This window comes from Pongo pygmaeus, chromosome 13, assembly GCF_028885625.2.
Source record: "Pongo pygmaeus isolate AG05252 chromosome 13, NHGRI_mPonPyg2-v2.0_pri, whole genome shotgun sequence".
In the NCBI taxonomy this organism is placed as follows: Eukaryota; Metazoa; Chordata; class Mammalia; order Primates; family Hominidae; genus Pongo; species Pongo pygmaeus.
Window position 1 is genome coordinate 101,840,748 of NC_072386.2, and position 22,529 is coordinate 101,863,276.

At 37.6% G+C, this 22,529-nt stretch overlaps 1 protein-coding gene across 4 annotated transcripts in view; it reads right to left on the reverse strand.

The window, feature by feature from the left end:
• Window positions 1-22,529, reverse strand: part of ECPAS (Ecm29 proteasome adaptor and scaffold) — a 121,560-nt gene that overhangs the window by 35,356 nt on the left and 63,675 nt on the right. For all 4 annotated transcript variants that reach the window (XM_054500502.2, XM_063650281.1, XM_054500501.2 and 1 more), the window contains 9 exons: window positions 22,378-22,481; window positions 20,250-20,373; window positions 18,633-18,713; window positions 16,786-17,008; window positions 16,243-16,334; window positions 14,353-14,487; window positions 13,320-13,482; window positions 12,376-12,548; window positions 10,926-11,027 (listed from right to left, as the gene is read on the reverse strand). In XM_054500502.2, coding sequence (XP_054356477.1) covers window positions 10,926-11,027; window positions 12,376-12,548; window positions 13,320-13,482; window positions 14,353-14,487; window positions 16,243-16,334; window positions 16,786-17,008; window positions 18,633-18,713; window positions 20,250-20,373; window positions 22,378-22,481 — 1,197 coding nt within the window. The remainder of the gene's footprint in view (window positions 1-10,925; window positions 11,028-12,375; window positions 12,549-13,319; window positions 13,483-14,352; window positions 14,488-16,242; window positions 16,335-16,785; window positions 17,009-18,632; window positions 18,714-20,249; window positions 20,374-22,377; window positions 22,482-22,529) is intronic.

The window sequence follows — 22,529 nt, forward strand, 5'->3', positions numbered from 1 at the left end:
TGATATCTTGATGTTACTTTTAAATGGCTCAGAAAAAAAGAGAATAATAAAGCATATGTGAAATGTTAAAATTTGGTAAATCTGGATAAAGGGCACATAGGAGTTCTTTACACTATTCTTACAGCTTCACTGTAAGTTTGAAAGCATTTCAAAAGTTAAACATTTGAAAATTCTATATAGTACCCACTCAAGTGTTTTAAAATTTTATTCAGAAATGTTGACATGATTCACTAGTAGGAGTCACTGACCCAACATGTAACTACCTAGACCTGCATTTTCCACTTTTTACTATGAACCGGAAGAAATTTAGGAGGAATAGGAGAAATAAGGGAATGAACAGAGAGCATGTGAGGGCTATGAACACGCTACTCTTCAAAGCATAAAGACAACAGTTGAGACTTTCCTACGCCAATCAACAAATGCTCTAGTTGTGATGAGGCATCAAGTACTAATGCCACATGCTTCCTAGTCTGAGGAAAAAAGATTTAAAGGCTTTAGTCCTACAGCTTCCCTGGTTAAAAGCTTCTCTTGGCAACTTCAAGCTGAAAAAAGGTATTTCAACATAATCCTTATTAGGGGTTCATTTTATGTACCTGTACCTGTTTTTGCATGTTTCCTGTAGTTAATAACAACACAGCTAGCATTAACAACAAAAACAAAACTCCATAGCTACATTTATGAATAATATACTATCTGGACATTGCTGTAAATATTCCAGAAATAAAGGGGGGTTCAATAGAGAAAATAAGAACAGATACATGGGGATTCATTATATTATTATTCTATTTTTGTGTATGTTTGAAATTTCCCAAAATAAAAAGTTACAAGAGGGAGCAGGGGGCAGGACAAAGTGGCTGAACAGGGGGAGGTAGAAATGGTTAACAGGTATAAAAAAACAGAAAGAATGAATTCAGGCCAGGTGCACTGGCTCACACCTATAATCCCAACACTTTGAGAGGCCAAGGTGGGCGGATCACCTGAGGTCAGGAGTTTAAGACCAGCCTGGCCGATATGGTGAAACCCCATCTTTACTAAAAATAAAAAAAATTAGCCAGGCATGGTGGTGTGCGCCTGTAATCCCAGCTATCTGGGAGGCTGAGGCAGGAGAATCGCTTGAACCCAGGAGGTGGAAGTTGCAGTGAGCTGAGATTGCACACTGCACTCCAGCCTGTGCAACAGAGTGAGACTCCGTCTCAAAAAAAAGAGAATGAATGAGACCTACTACTCTTTGATAGCAAACTAGTGTGGTTATAGTCAATAATAATTTAATTGTACATTTTAAAATAGCTAAAAGAATATAATAGGATTGTTTGCAACTCAAAAGATAAATGCTTGAGGGGATGGATACCCTATTCTCCATGATGTGATTATTAAGCATCGCATGTCTGTATCAAAACATCTCATGTACCCCATAAATATATACACCCACCATGTACCTACAAAAACTTAAAATTGAAAAAAAAAAAAAAAAAGCCCAACAGAACCTCATCCCCTCCCCATCTAATGCAGGAACATCGAACTGAACTATCCACCAAAAAAGCACCTTCATAAAAACTAAATCAGGTGAGACATCACAGTACCCGGCTTCAGCATAATAACAAGAGGAGACTCACTGAATAGGGTGGGAAGAACACACTTTCTACACCACCCTTCCCCTAGTCCCAGGCAGCACAGCTTGGAAAGAGAACCTGTGTGCTTGGGTGAAGGAGAGCAAAGTGAGTGTGATACTTCGCATTGCAACTCAGTGCCACCCTGTCATGGCATCAGGCAGAATTCTGACAGTGCCCAAGGAGGGAGCACTTAGACCAAACCTGGGCCAGAGGGGAATCAGCTTCTTCAGTGAGAGGAACCCAAGTCAGCTGACTAAAAAGGCCTCAGGCCCCCAAATAAATTTCACCAGCAGCCAGGCCACACTTGGGAGGGAGGAAAAGCAAGAATACAGACTTTGTCTCGCAACCAGGCACCAGCCCACCCACAATAAAACAAAGCACCAGGCAGAGCCCAAAAGCCCCACTTCCAGGATGCTGCTGTGGAAGAGCACTTCTAGACCCACCCCAGGCAAGAAGGGAATCTGCTCGTGTGGCACGAACAACCTAAGTCCCAAGTCCTGGTTGGCTCCAACACCTGCTAGCTAAAGCAGCCTCATCTTTGAAAAAGCATCAGCAGCAGTCAGGTGGCCACAGGCCTTGGGTGAGCCCCGGTACTGTGCTGGTCTGGGAGGCCATGGGCTTTGGGTATAACCCAGCATGGTGCTAGCTGCTGTGGCCACAGGAGTGCCCACATTACCCCTCCCCTAACTTCAGGCTGCTCATTGTAGAGAGACGCTCCCTCTACCTGGGGGAAAGAGAGGGAAGAAAGCAAGAAACTTTGCCTGGGAACCCAGAGAATGCTCCCTTATCTTCCCCAAGTCCATCAATGCTGGGTATCTAGGTGTGTATAAGAGTTGCAGCACACCTGGGCTTAGGGTGCCCTCTAGTGCTGAAATGACTGCAGTGACCACAGGCTTAGGGAACTCAACACTCAGTCATATTTGAATTCTTGGAAGGCCACACTGTGAAGACTGGAATAAATATTTAACTCTTCAATGCCCAAACACTGACGAATGTTTACAAGCATCAAGGACATTTGAGAAAATATGTTCAAAAAAACATTCACCCTAAACAAACAGACTAAATAAGCAGGCACCAGTGACCAATCCTGAAGTGGTGTAGATATGTGACCTCTCAGACAGAGAATTCAAGATAGCTGTTTTAAGAATGCTCAACAACTTCAAGAAAACATGGAGAAGGAATTCGGAAACTTATAAGAGAAATTTAGTAAGAGATTAAAATGGAGGAAAAAATCAAATCTTAGAGCTGAAAAATGTAATGGGTGACTGAAAAATGCTTCAGTGTGTCTCAACAGCAGAACTGATCAAGTAGAAGAAAGAATTAGTGCACTCTAAGACAGGCTATTTGAAAACACACAGTCAGATGAGAAAAATGCAGAAGAATGAGATACACTTACAAGATCTGGAAAACAGCTTCAAAGAGGCTAAGAGAAAAAAAAAAAAAAGAGGCTAAGAGTTATTTGCCTTAAAGAGGAAATAGAGAAAGAAACAGATGTAGAACGTTTATTCAAACAAATAATCAACAGAGAACTTTCAGAACCTAGAAAAAGATGAACACCCAGGTAAAAGAAGGTCAAAGAACACCAAGAAGATTCAACTCAAATAAGATTACCCCAAGGCATATAATAAACTTGCAAAGGTCATGGACAAACAGAGGATCCTAAAAGTAGCAAGAGAAAAGAAGCAAGTAAGATATAAAGGAGCTCTGTTATGTCTGGCAACAGAAACCTTACAGGCCAGGAGGGAGTGGAATAACATATTCAAAGTGCTAAAAGTAAGAAGGAAAGAAAGAAAAAACCCTTGCAACTGAGAATACTGTACCCAGCAAAGCTATCCTTCAAATATCAGGGGAACCAGCCCCCAATATTTCAACATAGGTTCTTTTCTATTTTCACTAAGTGTCGGTCAGTCTGAGAAATAAAGAGTACAAAGAGAAATTTTACAGCTGGGTCTGCAGGGGTGCCATCACATATTGGTAGGACCGTGATGGCGACCTTGAGCTGGAAAACCAGCAAGTTTTTATTAAGGATTTTGAAAGGGGAAGGGAGTGTACAAACAGGGAGTAAGTCACAAAGATCACATGCTTCAAAGGGCAATAGAAGATCACAAGGCAAGGGTAAAATCAGAATTACTGATGAGGGTCTGTGTCCCACTGTGCACACATTGTCTCGATAAACATTTTAACAGGAAACAGGGTTTGAGAACAGACAATCGGTCTGACTAGAATTCACCAGGCTGGAATTTCCCAATCCTAGCAAGCCTGAGGGCACTGCAGGAGACCCGGGCGTATTTCAGTCCTTATCTCAACCACACAAGACAGACACTCCCAGAGCAGCCATTCATAGACCTCCCCAATGGAATGCATTCCTTCCCCAGGGTCTCAGTTATTAATATTCCTTGCTGGGAAAAGAATTCAGAGATACTTCTCCTGCTCACACATCTGTCTACAGGCTTTCTGCAAGAAGAAAAATACGGCTCTATTCTGCCCGACCCCACAGGCAGTCAGACCTTATGGTTATCTTTCCTTGTTCCCTGAAAATCGCTGTTATTCCGTTCTTTTTCAGGGTGCACTGATTTCATATTGTTCAAACACACGTTTTACAAACAATCTGTACAGTTAACACAATCATCACAGGGTCCTGAGCTGACATACATTCCCAGCTTATGAAGATGATGGGATTAAGAGATTAAAGTAAAGACAGGCATAAGAAATCATAAGAGGGTTGATTGAGGAAGTGATAAATGTCCACGAACTCTTCACAATTTCTGTTCAGAGACTGCAGTAAAGACAGGCATAAGAAATTATAAAAGTATTAATTTTGGGAACTGATAGGTGTTCATGAAATCTTAACAATTTATGTTCTTCTGCCACAGCTTCAGCTGGTCCCTCCATTCAGGGTCCCTGACTTCCTGCAACATTCAAATATAAAGGATAAATGAAGACTTTCCTGGGTAAACAAAAGATGAGGGAATTCACCACCACCAGATATGTCTTACAAAAAAATGCTACAGTTCTTCAATCTGAAAGAAAAGAATTCTAGCATGCAACAAAAAATGTAAATACACAGACAAATTCAAAATACTCTAATACTGTATAGAGTATTCTAAAGATACTAAAGACACTCTAATACTGCATTCTAAAGATACTCTAATGCTGTATAGACTATTAAGAGTATCTTTGTATTAGAGTATCTTTAGTATCCTTATCTTATACTCCACAGAACCTTAGGTATGAAGACTAAAACATAAACTTTTCAAAATTAATGACTAAAACAATTTGTTAAAAGATAGGCAATATAAAAAGATACAAGTTGAGAAAACAAAGAGCCAAAAAATGGGGGTACTGGAATTAAAACAGAGTTTTTAAATTTTTTCTTTGCTTGTTTTTGTTCTTTTCTTGTGATCAAAGTGAAGTTGTCACCAAACTTGTTATATTTTCTGAAACCCTTAGGGAAACCACAACTCAAAAAACAGTCTAAACAGATAAACTAAAAATAAAAAGTAAAACATACTATGAGAAAAAAGTCATTTATCCATAAAGGAAGACAGAAAGAAAAAAAGAGAGGACTTCCAAAACAATCAGAAAACAAAAAACAAACTGGCAGTAGTTAAGTCTTTACCTAACAATAATAAACTGACTGTTGATGAACTAACTTATCTGATTAAAAGATACAGAATGGCTCAATGAATAAGAAAACAAGACCAACTATATGCTGCCTACAAGAAATTCACTTCGGCCGGGCATGGTGGCTCACACCTGTAATCCTAACACTTTGGGAGGCCACAGTGGGCAGATCACCTGAGGTCAGGGGTGATCAGGTGACCACCAGACCAGACCAGCCTGGCCAACATGGCAAAACCCCATCTCTATTAAAAAAAAAAAAAAAAAAAATTAGCCAGGCGTGGTGCCTTGTGCCTGTAGGCCCAGCTACTTAGGAGGCTGAGGCAGGAGAATCTCTTGAACCCAGGAGGTGGAGGCTGCAGTGAGCTGAGATTGCTGCACTCCAGCCTGGGCAATGGAGTAAGACTCCAGCTCGGAAAGAAAAAAAAAAAAAAAAGAAATTCACTTCATCTATAAAGACACAAATAGATTGAAGGTAAAGGTATGAAAAAGATACTTCAGGCAAACGAAAACCAAAAAAGAATAGAAGTAACTATACTTGCATCAGATAAAATAGACTTCAAGTCAAAAACTAGAGAAAGACCAACGTCATTACATAATGATAAAGGGCTCAATTCAGCAAGAGCATATAAAGGTTATAAATATATATGCAAACAGTATTGGAGCACTCAAACGTATAAAGCATAATAGATTTATTAAAGGGAGAGACAGACTGCAACACAATAATAGTTGAAGACTGACTTCAACACCCCACTTTCAGTAATGGACAGGTCATTCAGACAGACAAACAACTCAAATCAAAATTGAACTACACTCTAGACAAAATGGACCTGATATTTACAGAACATTTCATCCAACTGCTGTAGAATACACATGTTTTCTCATCAGCACGTGGAACATTTTCCAGGATAGACCATATGTTAGACCACAAAGCAAGTCTCAAGCAATTCAAAAAAAATCAAAATCATATCAAGTATCTTTTCTGACCATAATGGAATAAAACTAGAAATCAATAACAAGTGGAACTTTGGAAACTATAGAAATACACGGAAATTAAACAACACGTTCCTGAACAACCAATGGATCTATGAAAAAATTAAGAAAGAAAAATTTAAAATTTCTTGATACAAAAGAAAATAAAAACACAACATACCAAAATCCATGGGATACAGCAAAAGCAGTGCTAAGTGGGAATTTTATAGTAATAAATGTTTACATCAGAAAAGTATAAAGACTTCAAATAAACAACATAATGATGCACTTTAAAGAACTAGAAAAGCAAAAGCAAAGCAAACCCAAAATTAATAAAGGAAAGAAAGAATAAAATTCAGAACAGAAGTAAATGAAATTGAGACTAAAAAAACTACAGAATATTAATGAAATGAAAAACTGGGTTCTTTAATAAAAGATAAACAAAAAATTATTAGAACTGATAAAGTCAGTAAGTTACAGGATACTAAATCAACATACAAACAGTTGCATTATATGTGATATGCTTTGGATTTGTGTCCCTGCCCAAATCTCATGACTGAATCGTAATCCCCAGTGTCGGAGGAGGGGCCTGGTGGGGGGTGACTGGATCATGGGGGTGGACTTCACCCTTACTGTTCTGACAGTGAGTGAGTTCTCACAAGGTCTGGTTGTTTAAAAGTGTGTAGCACCTCCTGCTTTGTTCTTTTTCTCCTGCTCCTGCCATGTAAGACATGCCTGCTTCCTCTTCGCCTTCTGCCAAGATTGCAAGTCTCCTGAGGCCTTCCCAGCCATGCTTACCGTACAGCCTGCAGAACTGTGAGTCAATTAAACCTCTTTTCTTTATAAGTTACCCACTTTTAGCAGTGCAAGAACAGACTAACATGCCAACAGCAAACAATCTGAAAAAGAAATCAAGAAAGCAATCCCACTTATAATAGCTACCAAAAAAAAAAAAAACCTAGGGATAAATTATAACCAAAGAAGCAAAAGATCTCTGTACTGAAAACTATAAAATATTGATGAAAGAAATTAAAAAGAACACACAAAAGAGAAGACATATCCCATGTTCATGGATTGAAATAGTATTATTAAAATTTCCATACTACCGAGAACAATCCACAGATTCAATATAATCCCTATCAAAATATCAATGACGTTCATCAAAGCAGAACTAGAAAAACAATCCTAAAATTGGTATGAAACCACCAAAGATCCTGAATAATGAGCAAAAAATACTGAGCAAAAAGAGTAAAGCCACAGGCATTGCATTACCTGACTTCAAAATATATTACAAAGCTATGGTAAGCAAAACAGCACGGAATTGGCATAAAAAGACACATACACCAATGGAACAGAATAGAGAACCCAAAGATAAATCTACTCATTTACAGTCAACTCATTTTCAACAAAGGCATCAAGAACATATATTGAGGAAGGAACAGTCTCTTCAATAAGTTGTGCTAGAAAAACTAGATATCCACATGTAGGAAAATGAAACTGGGCCCCTTTGTCTCACCATATCAAACCAAAATGGACTTAAATCTAAGACCTGAATTATAAGACTACTACAAAAAAAACACTGGAGAAATACTTCAGGATGCTGGTCTGGGCACAGATTTCTCAAGTAAGATCATAAAAGCACAGACAACTAAAGCAAAAGTTGACAAATGGGATTATATCAAGCTAAAAAGCTTCCGCACAGCAAAGGAAACATCCAACAGAGTGAAGAGACAACCTATGGCATAGACAAAAATATCTGCAAATTACCCATCTGACAAGGGATTAAAATACACAATAAGTAAGGAATCCAACTCAATAGCAAATAAACAATCTGATTTGAAAATGGACAAAAGATCTGAATACAGTTATTTCTCAAAGAAAAAGGTATATAAATGGCCAACAGGTATATGACAAAAAGTTCGGCATCACTAATCATGATAGAAATGCAGAGAAAAACCACAATGAGGTCTCATCTCACCCTAGTTAGAACAGCCATTATCAAGAAGACAGAAAACAACAGATGATAGTCAGAATGTGAAGAAAGGGGAACATTCATACACTGTTGGTGGGAAAACAGTATGAAGGTTCCTCAAAAAACTAAAAATAGAACTATCATATAACCCAGCAATCCCAGTATGTATCCTGAGTATATATCCAGAAGAAAGAAAATCTGTATTCTGAAGACGTATTTGTGCTCCAATGTTTACTGCAGCACTATTAACAATAGCCAAAACAAGAAATCAAGCTAAGTGTCCAGCAACAGATGAATGGATTTTTTAAAAGTGGTATATATACACAATGGAATATTATTCAGCCATAAAAAAGAATGAAATCCTGTTGCTGACAGCAACATAGATGGAACTGGAGGACATTATATTCAGTGAAATAAGCCAGGTACAGAACAAATATCCTATGTTCTCACTTATACGTGAGAAAATTGATCTCATGGAAGTAGTGAACAAATGGTGATTACCAGAGGCCAGGAAAGGTACTGGAGAGTGGGGGAAGAGAGCTTGGCTAATGGGAACAAAAATACAGTTACAAAAATTAAGTTTTAGTGTTTGGCAGCACAACAGGGCAACAACAGTTAATACGAATTTATTGTATATTTCAAAATAGCGAGAAGAGAAAATCTGACATGCTCCAAACACAAAGAAATGATAAATGCTTAAAATGATGGATATCCCATTACTGTAATTTGATCATTATACATTGTATGCTTGTATCAAAATATCATATATATCCCATAAATATGTACAACTATTATGTATCAATTTAAAAAATTAAAAATGGGCGAGGCACAGTGGCTTATGCCTGTAATCCTAACATTTTGGGAGATCTAGGTGGAAGGATCACTTGAGCCCAGGAGTTCAAGACCCTAGGCCACACAGGGATACCCTGTCTCTATAAAAAATTAAAATATTAGCCAGGTATGGTGGCGCATGCCTGTGGTCCCAGCTGCTTAGGAGGTGAGGTGGGAGGATTGTTTGAGCCTGGGAGATGTAATGTACTCCAGCCTTGGTGACAGAATGAGATCCTATTGTAAAAATAAAATAAATAAAAAATAAAAACAGTTAAACCAAAAAAACCTTCAGCACTGTGTCCTATTCGACTGTGAAGATATTCTGCTTCCGTTTCATGCTTTTCATTATTCTCATCATTTAATCTCTCTACCTTATTTCCATACTTCTAGCTTTTCATGTATTTCTAAACTCTTAAAATAATGGCATTAAAAGTAAGTTAAGAATCCATACAAGCCTTCATTAAAAAAAAACAAAACAGGCTGGGTGCAGTGGTTCCCATCTGTAATCCCAGCACTTTGGGAGGCCGAGGCGGGCAGATAACCTGAGGTCAGAAGTTCAAGACCAGCCTGGTCAACATGGTGAAACCCTGTCTCTATTAAAAACATACATATTAGCCAGGCATGGTGGCGTGCACTTGTAATCCCAGCTACTTGGGAGGCTGACGAAGGAGAATCACTTGAACCCAGGAGGTGGAGGTTGCAGTGAGCCAAGATCTTGCCACTTTACTCCAGCCTGGGAGACAGAGCGAAACTCCATCTCAGGAAAAAAAAAAAAAAAAAAAAAAAAACCTAGAAGAAACCCACCTCACTCAAGGACTCAAAAAAGGAAAAAGATGAGAAAACCAGGATCATAAGTTTCTCTCTAAGTGGTTACAATGTTAATGACGTCCCAGGAGACCTAGATTGTCTAAAAAAATTCACTTTAAAAATACTGAATTCAGAATCCAGACTAATATCGGCTCTCTTACTCGGGTGCCTCAGTCCTTAGCCTCAATTATCTCTCCTTCCTCCCATCTTTTAAGGCCCAGCAGAAACCTCTCCTCCAAAGACATACACTAACTGTTCCTGACAGAATTAAACCTTCCTTTGTGATTCTACTGCCTTACATGCAAATATCTCTTCATTCGGTTACTTAGTCTGCCAATATTTACTGAGGTCCTACTATTACCAATCACACTCCTAGGCACTTGTTTTACAGCGGTAAGCAAAACAGAGTCTGCATTCAGTCTAGTGGGCAATTAGAAACTGATAAATGCTGTGAAGAAAAAGAATGAGAGACATGATGGCACAAGTAACTAAAGAATCTACCCTAGTATGATGCGCCAGGGAAGGCTTTTCAAGGAGCACAGCAACAAGCTGAGAAGGAAGTAGGAGGCTTTCAAAAGCTCAGTGCAAGGCCGCCAAAGAGGCTGGTATACAGAAAGTGAGGGAATGTTATGAATCAAAGGTAGGGAAAGCAAGGCCAGATCAGGCCATGCTGAGACACTTAGAACGCTATCTTGGCATTTGCCTACTTGTAGGGCTTCTCCACTACACACTAGGCATCTAGAGGACAGAAGCTAAATCGTCAGACTTGAAAACAACTGAAATACCAACTGAAACACTCAAGAACTACTGTTTTTTAGTGGCTCACTCCACACATCTGGCTGACGGGCTATGTGGATATGTTTTCCCTTCTAACCGCACTGCACCACGCTTTGCTCAAAAATTTTAAGAAAAGGTCTTTCCCTCATAGGTGACTTAGTCAATGCTATACCTAGCACAGTGATGAGCACAAAACTAGTACTCAAATATCTGGTGAATAAACGAGTAAATGCTTAATTAAAAATCTCACAGCATGCAAAACTGCACCTAAAAAAAAAAAAAAAAACCAATGCCTTTTCTTTGAATAACTAACAATCAGGTAGCAATATAAATACCTCCACAGAATCCATCAGACCTTGCAAGAGGAGTTTCTGGTGAGGAAAATCTCCATCCCCAACTGGAAAATATCCCAGTGTTTGGATTGCTCGTTCTTTCATCTGGAGGAACACCAAATTTTTTTCTTTTAAACAGAGTATATAATAGCTTTACCCCAGTACAGTATTTCCAAAATGAGATGACAGGGAAGGGCAGTCTATCTAACACATCAATGCAAAAGTTTTTACAAAAGCATCAAATTTTACAGTCGTATGTCTATAAGTCATTGAAGGTAGAAACACACAAATCTGAGTCCACTAAGGGTCCACAGCTGCAAAAGAAGAAAGAAGAAAGCCTTTAACTAGGCTTATTACCTTTCAAACTATAACGATTTAAAATGTGGGTTGTGGGCCCAAAGGACCTAGGACCAAATCACATCTCAACCATTTCAGCCTATACTGGTGTGTGACCTTAGGCAAGTTACTTCCCCTCTCTGTGACTCTGTTTCCTCATGTTATCTCATATAGAGATGACAACTGTGCCTATTTCACTAGACCTTTTAGAAGATTCAATCAATGCATGCAAAGCACTTAACATACTCTCTGGCACATTAGAAGTGCTTAACAATGTTTGGCAATGATTAGTTAATAGCTAACAAAAACTATACTGTGTATCTTCTCAGAAAGTTTCAAACAGTAGCTAGACTAAGATTAAGATTATAGGAATTAGGCCAGGCTCAGTGGCTCAAGCCTGCAATCCTAGCACTTTCGAAGGCCGAGGCAGGCAGGATTGCCTGAGGTCAGGAGTTCGAGACCAGCCTGGCCAACATGGTGAAACCCCATCTCTACTAAAAATACAAAAATTAGCTGGGCATGGTGGCGTGCGCCTGTAATCTCAGCTACTCAGGAGGCTGAGGCAGGAGAATCACCCGCCTGAACCTGGGAGGTGGAGGTTGCAGTGAGCTGAGATCAACTTGAGCAACAAGAGCAAAACTCCATCTCAAAAAAAAAAAGATTGTATCAATTAAACTTGTAGTAGTAAACTGATATTTCTGCTCATTAAATCATCTTACACCTCAAAATTGAGGTGTTTTGATCACAAAACTGGCTTTAGGAGGTTAGGATTTATATTTGGCCTAAAATAAAAAAAATCATAAAATTACTTAACATTTTATTATACACCTTTTGCATGACAAAAGATATTTCCTGATGAATTTAATTCTTCACTCAAATCTTAAGTTATAAAGACCTAAATTGGAATGACTGGGTCAAAAGATGTACACACTAAGATTGTACACAGATAACCTCTAGCTCAAAAGTAAACACTTAGACTTGCTTCTTTATCACCCATTTTTACATTAAATCCTTCCTCCAGCTGTAATGCCATCTATTCTCATTATAATTTGTTTTTGCTCATTTATGCGTAGAAAGACAGAATTCCAGAAAGGGAAAAAATAAGAAAAAAACTTACCTTATTTGTTTCTTTACTGGAAGGTATTCTACTTAGTAAGCTTTCTACAAGATGCAATTTGGTAAAGCCAGATCCCTCACTGGGGATTGGAAGTGGACCATTTCTGCCAATTTCACCCAGGGCTGTGCAGGCAGCAATTGCCAGGAGGGGTGATGTACTGTCCAAAAATGAGCCTGTAAGCACATTTAGCCAAAAACAGAATTACATATCATTATCCTTACGACCCAAAGCAACCAGTGACGTACTCAAGATTTTTTTTAAGACGGCAAAATAAAATCAAAGTGTATGATATATCTTCTAGTTGACAATTTGTTAACATTTATTCAGTGGAAAGACAACATGGCAACAGGGGATAGAGTATTTTTTTTTTTAATGTATAAATCTGTTCCCATAATAGGATCATCCCTGTTTATAAAAACATGTAGGAAAAAAATGTAGAGAAAAAAAAATAGAGTGCTTTCATTGCTTTGTTTTTTGCTTTGTTTTGTTTTGGTTTTTGGAGACAAGGTCTAGCTCTGTCACCCAGGCGGGAGAGCAGTGGCATGATCACGGCTCACTGCAGCCTCAACCTCCCAAGCTCCAGTGATTCTCCCACCTTAGCTTCCTCAGTAGTTGAGGCTACAGGTACACGCCACCATACCAAGCTAATTTTGTTTATTTTTTTGTAGAAGCTAGGTCTCACTATCCTGACTAGACTGGTCTCAAACTCTTGGACTCAAGTGATCCTCCCACCTTGGCCTCCCAAAGTACTGAGATTATAGGTATGAGCCACCACACCCAGCCTTCGTTGTTACTAAAAATACAGAATTTATCAAGTAAGTTTTTTGTGAAAAAGCTTGTGTCTTTTAAAATACAATGTCATAAAAAGAAACTGAAACGCCATATTAAAATTTAACATAATTCAAAAACTGCAACACCCAAATCGGCATAAAGACATTAATTACCTATTGTTTCTGTAGCACTCTGAATGAGTTCCTCTTGATCAGGGAGGGTGTCAGCATTTCTCTCCAGGTCTTGTTGCTCTGACATTCTCATTTTCTTTTTAGCCAAATACCTTCCCACCGTGAATCCCAACGCAAGCAAGGATCCATGCTGTATCTCTGGGCTCTGAATTTAGCAAAAACAATAGCAAATCTCTGGCTCTCTCTCATATACGCAAGAATACATGGCAGTAACTGTGTGTCGATTAGGATCATCTCTCCAACAAAACATAAGGCTAAAAATAAAGTGAACACTCGAGGTTTCACTGGATGCTAATGCATCGAGCTTAGAGAACAAGAGAAACCTTGAGTTTCTAACGGAATTTTGAGAAGCTGAATCTTGATTCACTTTAAGATTTACATTCTCTAATTCCATGCCTACTCCAATTCTGGGTGAGATGACTTTCCTACGTGCTCCTACATGCTCCCACGCCACTTTCTAGCTTACAGCACTTATGTAACTAGAATATCATAACTTTCACACATAATGTCTTCCTATTGCCAACAAAAGACAATAAACAGATCCTATTTCTAATTGCCAAAACTTCCAAACACAAGGTAACCAACAAACTATATGAAGTAAAACTTGTTTTTTCACTGGCAGCAGTAGATGAGGAAGAAAAAAGGAGCTAACATTTCTCGCTTTCAGTACTCATCAGGCCCGACCCTGCTTAGTTTCCAAGCTCAGATGAGATCAGGTGTGTTCACGGTGGTATGGCTGCAAGCTCTGAGCATCCTGTTGTACCAGGGATTCTCAAGTATTTATGAATCACTGTACTCCTAGCACCTAAAATAGTGCTTATCAGACACAGCACTGGTATTTGTTAAGTGAGCTGATTGAACCAATGTATTACCTATCTCATTTACTCTTTACAGTCATAAAAGCAAGGAATTTGTAAGTTCATTTTACAAATGAGAACATAAAAGTCAAAAATAAGTTAGATCCTTTTATAAAACCCTATCTCCCACAAAAAAGAATGAAAACAAAATAACATACGTGATTGTCTTTTGTAGTCTTTATAAGCTGTTCTATCATTGATTTCAACTCATTCCCCGACACTGTTGATACCACCACAGAATAAAACAATGCTGCCAGTTCGCGCATTTCTTCTTTACTGCTATTCATCAGACTCTGTAGCAGTATAAAAAAAACAAATATATACATGACACAGAACCACATGCCTGATGACAACATCTTTTAAAATTAAAAGAGTGTTCAATCTGTTGATGGATATTGAGGAAAAAAACAAGACATTATTTGAAAACAAAATGAAAGCTGAATGAATTGTATAACAAAATCTTAGGTCCATTTTCATCAAAGACACACAAGCACAAAACAGGTGAAATTTATTCACAGATGATCTAAAACAACGGTCAGCAAACTTCTGTAAAAAGACAAAAAGGCTTTATGGGCCATTTGGTCTCTGCTGCAACTACTCCATTCTGCCACTGCAGTACAAAGGCAGCAACAGATAATACACAATGAACGAGCATGGCTGGGTTCCAGTAAACATGGATACGACAATGTTTGTGTCATGAAACGTTATTCGTTTCTTAATTTTTTTTTTCCACATTTAAAAATGTAAAAACCATTCTTAGCTTGCAAACCATACAAAAACAGGAGGCAGGTCCTATTTGGACCTTTGACTATAGTATGACAACCTCTCATCTAAAACATCAAAGCTCAAAAACTATAAAATCATTTTAAAATCAGTCAATATTCATAAGAAATAAAAAAAAACCTTTTTAAACTAGAAGCAATTTCATAAGACCAGACTATCCAGAAATGTGCAAAACTCACCCCCTTGGTAAATTTCATTCATGTTTTCACACTTAAAGACATAATTTGTACATTTTTACCATCATTCAAGCTGTATTTTCCAAAAAAAGAACTGCAATATGTAGCACATGGAGATACAGAAAACTGCAGGGCCAATACTTATACTAAAAAAAATTATTATTTATCTGAAATTCAAATTTAACTGAGTATCTTGTCTTTTTACTTTCTAAACCTGGCATCCCTTTTGGTGTGGTCATGGGACAGGAACACCCTCATACATGACTGGTAGAAGTGTACATTGGTATCACACACATGGACGGTGTGGCATTATCTATGAAAATTACAAAAACATATGTCCTCTGATCCAGCTATTCCACTTCTGGGGAATCCATCTAAAACATATACTTCCTCAATATGCAAGATGATAGATTATTCATTACAGCAGAATGGAAGTACTCTAAATGACCATCTATAAAGATCTAGAATACATAATAGTACATTCATACAATAAAAACTGAGGCTGTTAAAGAAAATATTCTCTCCATAGTTGCAGTGGAATATCTCTCTACTATTAAGTGAAAGAATGTATAAAACAGTTATGAATAGTATGCTGCTTTTGATAAAAATATGGGACAAAAATCTTAAATGCATGTTTTTATGTGTATGTACATAAGTAAACTCTAGAAAGCATGCCATATATAAGTGGTGACTTACATGTGTTTCTCAGAGGGGAGAGGAAAGGACAAAAATTAGAAGGCTTGGGTAGGTTGGAGACGGTTATGGAAATGAGACATTTTACATAGTTTTTATTTAAACTACACAAATCTATTGCTTACTTTAAAAAAAAAAAAAAAAAAAAACTTTTGAAACAGAAAAGGAATATTTTTTTACTCCTATGCTTCTCAATTCATCTCCCAATCTCCTCCAGATGTGTCAATGAGACATAGTGACCTACTTGCTTCCCAGTAAGTGTCTGATGATGAGAGAGTTTTCAAAACGACCTAAAGGCAGAAAAGGTCATAGGGATGCTGGCAGGAAAAAGAAATCATGAGGTTAAGGTCTGAAATAGAATTTTTTTTTAAAAAAAAAGGTACATGCAGAACATACCTTTATCCATTCTGTTTTGTCTACAAATTTGGTAGCCAGCTTTTCTGGGTACACTGACACAGCTTCCAATAGACAGTACATAACCGGCAAACCTAAATAAGAATTCAGAACCACTTTAAATTTCAAGAAAAGTAATGAACATACAGGGATCACTAAATTCCTTTGAAGTATAAGGCCACTGCTTTAACACACATTCTTTGGGTTCTATTAAAAAAAAACAAACAAAAAAAACCCTATACAACCTAAATATAGTATGTGATTCACTACAGCAAATTTACAATGAGCTATCTATAAAAAGGATATCCTGTTCTTCACATTCACTTCCAAAGTAAAAATGTATTTATCTATTGTTAGCATTTCTTTCTGAAAAAAGAAGTAGTGTATCCAGAATGAATCAGATAAGTTTAAAAAGAAACAAAGGCTAATGTTCAGTTACAGAAGTGAAGAGAGAGGAATAATTTTGCTATAAATTCTCAGCTAAGTTTAAAATTAGATTTTTGCTTAACTGCTTTAACATCTTTCCTTCACATCACAAATTCCTACCTCCGACACCTGCTAACAGCTGCTGAAGCAGGCCAATGTAGATCTGGACAGGGTTAGTTTCCCCACTCTTGTTAGATGATGAGGGTGCCGTCTGCCCGCTTGACATTAAAGTCCGTATGTAGCGTCCAATGGCTGGGGCATGATCCTGCATATCAGCCAAACTCTGAGAGGTGGGAACCACCCCCGCACTGTGCGCAAGGCACATGCGCAAGTACAGAACGATCTATAAACAGAACGGAGAGGAAGACTGCATAAGCTTCTCGAAAAGTCAGTGTGGGAAGGTACTCTCCAAAGTAACAATTTCTAGTTTTGATTCACCCACCCTTCTTTATAAAGCTATTTCAATCCTCATGGAAGGCAGAAAACATGCCATAATGGAGCAAAATTTGTATAACAAGGTTTGCAAATCCAAAGAATTTTTTAAGATTGTTAAAATACAAACTGAACTTTTAAAGTCAGAAATTGGAGCTGGAGGCTGTTATCCTTAGCAAACTAATGCAAGAACAGAAAATCAAATACCACATGTTCTCACTTATAAGTGGGAGTTAGATGATAACAACTTATGAACGCAAAGAAGCAAACAACAGACACTGGGGTCTACTTGAAGAGAGAGGGTGGGAGGAGGGAGAGGAGCAGAAAAGATAACTATGGCGTATTGGGCTTAATATCTGGGTAATGAAATAGTATATACAACAAACCCCCATGACACATATTTACCTATATAACAAACCTTTACATGTACCCTCAAACCTAAAATACAAGTTAGAAATTATAATAAAAATCATTATTTTTTAAAAGCCGTGTGTGTGTGTGTGTGTGTGAGAGAGAGAGAAAGAGAGACAGAGATAGAGAGAGAGAAGACAGAAATCTGAAGCAAATGGCCTATCATTCCTGTAGAATTCCAGTTGTGTTTACTCCACTGACACAAGAATTTGAGAAAATGGGTTCAATTCATCTACAGAAAAATAGATATAACACCATAAAAACCTCTGATATAGACCAGACGCAGTGGCTCACGCCTGTAATCCCAACACTTTGGGAGGCTGAGGAAGGAGGACTGCTTTAGCCCAGGAGTTCAAGACCAGCCTGGGAAACATGGTGAAACCCATCTCTACCAAAAAGATAACAAAATTAGCCAGGAGTGGTGGTGCACGCCTGTAGTCTTGGCTACTCAAGAGACTGAGGTGGGAGGTTCACTTGAGCCCAGGAGGCAAGGCTGCAATGAACCAAGATCACGCCATTCACTGTACTCCAGCCTGGGCAACAGAGTGAGACTACTTCTCAAAAAAAAAAAAAAAAAAAAAAAAAAAAAAACCCTTATATAAACAGGCTACCAAGGAGTCTGTCCTCTGGAAGCTTTTTCATTGATCATTAAAATAGGATAGGCAGCAAATTCACTGTGAATATTCTTAATCTGAACAAGATTACTTCTTGTAATTTACCTAGTGCAAGTCAATAATCTAAAAAACAGAATTTCCCTTAATAAGTGTGATCAATTAATCCTCTCCAACCTTCAAAACTAAATAACCCTAACAACCTCAACAACAGGTTGGCTTTAAAACCCAAATCTATCTTGCTGCAAAATCCCAACAGTAATCACTACAGAACATCCAGTTTTTTCACAAAAAGAATCTCACTGAGATAAATATACTTACATACTTCACTATGAATTAAAATAATACCAATTTCCCAATACTGTTTTTTTAAATAAACAAGCCAATGAAGAACAATGACACCACAATATGGGTTTACCTAAAACACAACAAAATGACAGACCCCTCTTTGGGTGTGGTGTGATCTTTTTAGAACACTTACAAAAAGTAAATAGAAATATATGAAAGTTCTACCTCTCCAAAGGCTGCGGGGTTAAATGGAAGGACAGTGGTCCCGGTCATGTACTTGACTGGAGTTTTCATTCGATGAGAAGCCTAAGTTTAAAAAGTCCAAAACAGACACAATTACTGAAAAATGAAGCATACCTGCCGTTCCTCAACTCAAAAACAACTGTATTTCTAGCTACATGTCCTAAGTTTGCTTCTTTTTCTGATCAAACATTTTCCACTTTCCTATTAACCATGCTGATCGTGCATGTCCCTCACACACTAAATGACAAGTGTGTTGCCCTTTTTCCATGTTTGTTCTCGTTTGTTTAAAAATAATAAACCTATTCCAGACATCTACTAATATGGTCATCTCAGGTCACTGTATGCCAGTTATTTTCATTAATAATGACAGTAGGAGGAAACTACAAGCAGAGAATCTTCTGACCACAAATAGACTGTGCTGCTATGTGGAAAACAGAACCATGGCCGCTGCATACTGACCTTCAACTCCCTTAAGGTGCCTACCTAGCAAAGAGCTAGGATCACCAGTGGAGGTAAAAGGTAGGAAGGTGTCCTCCAGCAAAGTGGGACAGAGTCAAGGCCTGGAGGGGGTGGATGGTCATTACTGCCAATATCCTGGATCTACCAGCAGAAAACACTGTGCAAAAGCAAAGACTTACAAAAGCAGATGGGATGCTCTCTTATGAACATGGTGGGAAGAACATGAACTGTTCCCTGAAGCATTCTTAAACTTATACTACCCTAAAGAGCACCCTTAAAAATACAAAGGAGAACCAGCATGGGCAATATAGCAAAACCCTGTCTCTACAAAAAATACAAAAATTAGCCAGGAGCGGTGGTGCACGCCTGTAGTCCCGGCTATAGGGAGGCTGAGGAGGGTGGATCACTTGACTCTGGGAGGTGGAGGTCTCAGTGAACTGAGACCACACCACTGCACTCCGGCCTGGGTGACCAGAGCAAGACCCTGTCTCAAAAAAAAAAAAAAAAATTTTAAAAAAAGGAGATGTATTTTTAAGCATGTCATATTAAGGGAAAAAATATTTAACACAGCCAAAATGTTGCCAAGCATGAAAGGAATTATAAGTAATTCAAGTTTAGGCAAAACAGATCAATTACAGGTGAGGATTATAATTTTTTTTCCTCACTTTGTATCTCCTTCTTAATGTAAGTATTAATGCTAGAAACTTTATGAGTCAGCTGGGCATGGTGGCTCACGCCTGTAAACCTAGCACTTTGGGAGGCCAAGGCGGGTGGATCAACTGAGGTCAGGAGTTCAAGACCAGCCTGGCCAACATGGTGAAACACTGTTTCTACTAAAAACACAAAAAATTAACCAGGCTTGGTGGCGAGTGCCTATATTCCCAGCTATTCAGGAGCTGGGGCAGGAGAATCACTTGAACCCAGGAGGTGGAGTTTGCAGTGAGCCAAGATCGTGCCATTGCCCTCCAGCCTGGGCAACAAGAGCGAAGCTCCATCTCAAAAAAAAAAAAAAGAAAAAGAAAAAGAAAAAAAGAAATTTTATGAGTCAACATCTAATGATTACATTTTTCACTTTAAAGATATTTTTATTTTCATCATCCATTATGATTTAGACTAATTACCTTAAGTTGCATGCCATACCTTTTCTTGGATGTAATAAACCATTTCTGGGAAGGAAGGCATCTGCTCAGAAGTACTTTCTTTTCTGTTTCTACCTGGAAGACACCTTAATACGCGTTGTGCTTCTCCATGAACTTCTTCACGTCTTTCAGAAAAAGACAAATAAGAATAAAAAATAAATGTCACCAATTAGAAATGATCATTTGAAGAATAGGAACAGCAATTTTATTTGGCAGCTAGAGTTCTCAGAAAATGTCTTAAATACATTCTTGGCTATCTAAGCAGAGTCAACATAACACATTATAAGAAATCACTTCTTTTTAGAAATTGCATGAGGTCTGGGGAGTCATCTGGCTTACATCTTTGAATTTGACTCACATTAAAAAACAAGATAGGGTACTTTAAGTAAATTTTTATGTAAATATCTATGTGTATGCTTTACTTCGTAGAGTTAAATCATAAACAACTATAATACATATTTTAAAATTCAGTGACTATCCAGTGGTCTACACACTCCACCCAAACTCTTACATCTCTATGTATTCAGCTACAATTCTGTACAACTAATAAGTGACATTAAAGTGTAAAAATATAAACCCCAACCAATTTCAGACCACCTAGAGACTGATCTCAGCAATAGTCTTATCCAGATACCATATAAAGGCCTTCTAATTCTTCAATTGCCTCTGATCGTGTCTCATTTTCCAAACATCAGATAAAGGGCCGAAAAGAAAGAATTAATAAATAATTCCTTAAGTTGTCAGAGGATTTTCATTTGACCTCAACAGTTTTAACCTAAGAAAGAAAACTGTTGAATTAGTTATGCTTTGGTTTTGGTTTCTTACACAAAAATAATTTTCAGCACTTACAGAATAAGATAAAGCAGTGAAGAGCTCTATTTGGAAGTCCAACTCCCTAGACTTAAATCATTGCTCTAACATGAACTGACACCTTGGCTGCCAGGCCCCAGTACATCCGGCCTGTGGTTGGGAAACGAATGTAAAAAGATTAAGAAGCAACAGAGCACCAGAATCAACATTAACAATCCAAAGCCACTTTAACCAGATTGCAATGTGCTCTATGAGAAGCAGCAGCCAAGATCAGAAGTCAAAAATCAGCGCCCGGTAATAACAATTAAAATACCAACCGAATAAATAACAGCAAAATATATACAACTTATAGTAAAGAAAATAAATGGCATGAGGGGCACACAGTTGGCCAACTAGAACACTGAAACAGTTATCAAGGAATTACCCATTTTTAAAAAATAGACCATAAAAGTTCCTGGGCAAGGGTATTCAAATCATCACAGAATGCATAATTTTATTTAAACTATTCCTCAGAATAAATGAGGCTTTTCTTCTCCCCAAATAAGGCTATCCCTGATAACAAAAAAGAAAAACATATACAAGAATCTCACTTGAAGGATGCAAAAATTCTAAACGTTAAATGTAGTAATGGTTTAATATTATGAAATAGATTAGAATGCTGCATGGATTTTAAGATGGCAGTGACTATAAGGTATGTAACAGATTTGAAAAGAGTTGTTTTAATATGTCCACATATATTTCATTATATGTACATGACTTTTAAAGGCATGTCCCAATTTCAAAACCATTTAAACACTCTTTTAAAAAGCATTATACACTCTAGAAAATGCAGTAGTATAATTCATTAATATAAAATGCAACTTACACCTCATTTAAAAATATAAGTATATTAGATATAAAATGATACTCCATATTTAATAAAATATTAATACATATGTCAAACCATCAACATTAGCCTTTTTTCTCCTTACATAGGACTTGTTTTTAGATATATAATTATATTACACATGCAATCATATAATTTGCTTTATTTACACTTGACCATTTCATAAAGCATTTTCTGTATTAGCTATATATCATATATTACACATATATATCTACATAATATATATTATATAGATATATACACGTAATATTTATATTATTATATAAATATATAGGTATATGAGTACAGGTCTGTATCACATCAAGAGCCATACTTTCTTTAATAAAGAGCTTCTAAATTTCATAGACCAACATTGTAAACAATACAACTTTTAGTAATTTTCAAATAAATTCAAAATAAACCAAAATTCAAACTAACACCTTTTGAAACTTACGGATCTCCTGCAGCCAGTAGCAGCAAATATCTGGAAGGGATATGATCTGAGGGAAACACCGTGCTGGCAAATTTCACAGCCACTTGTCGAACTTGAACTTCAGGCTATTTGATGTGTAAACATATACAGACCACCCCAATCCAAAAAAGAAA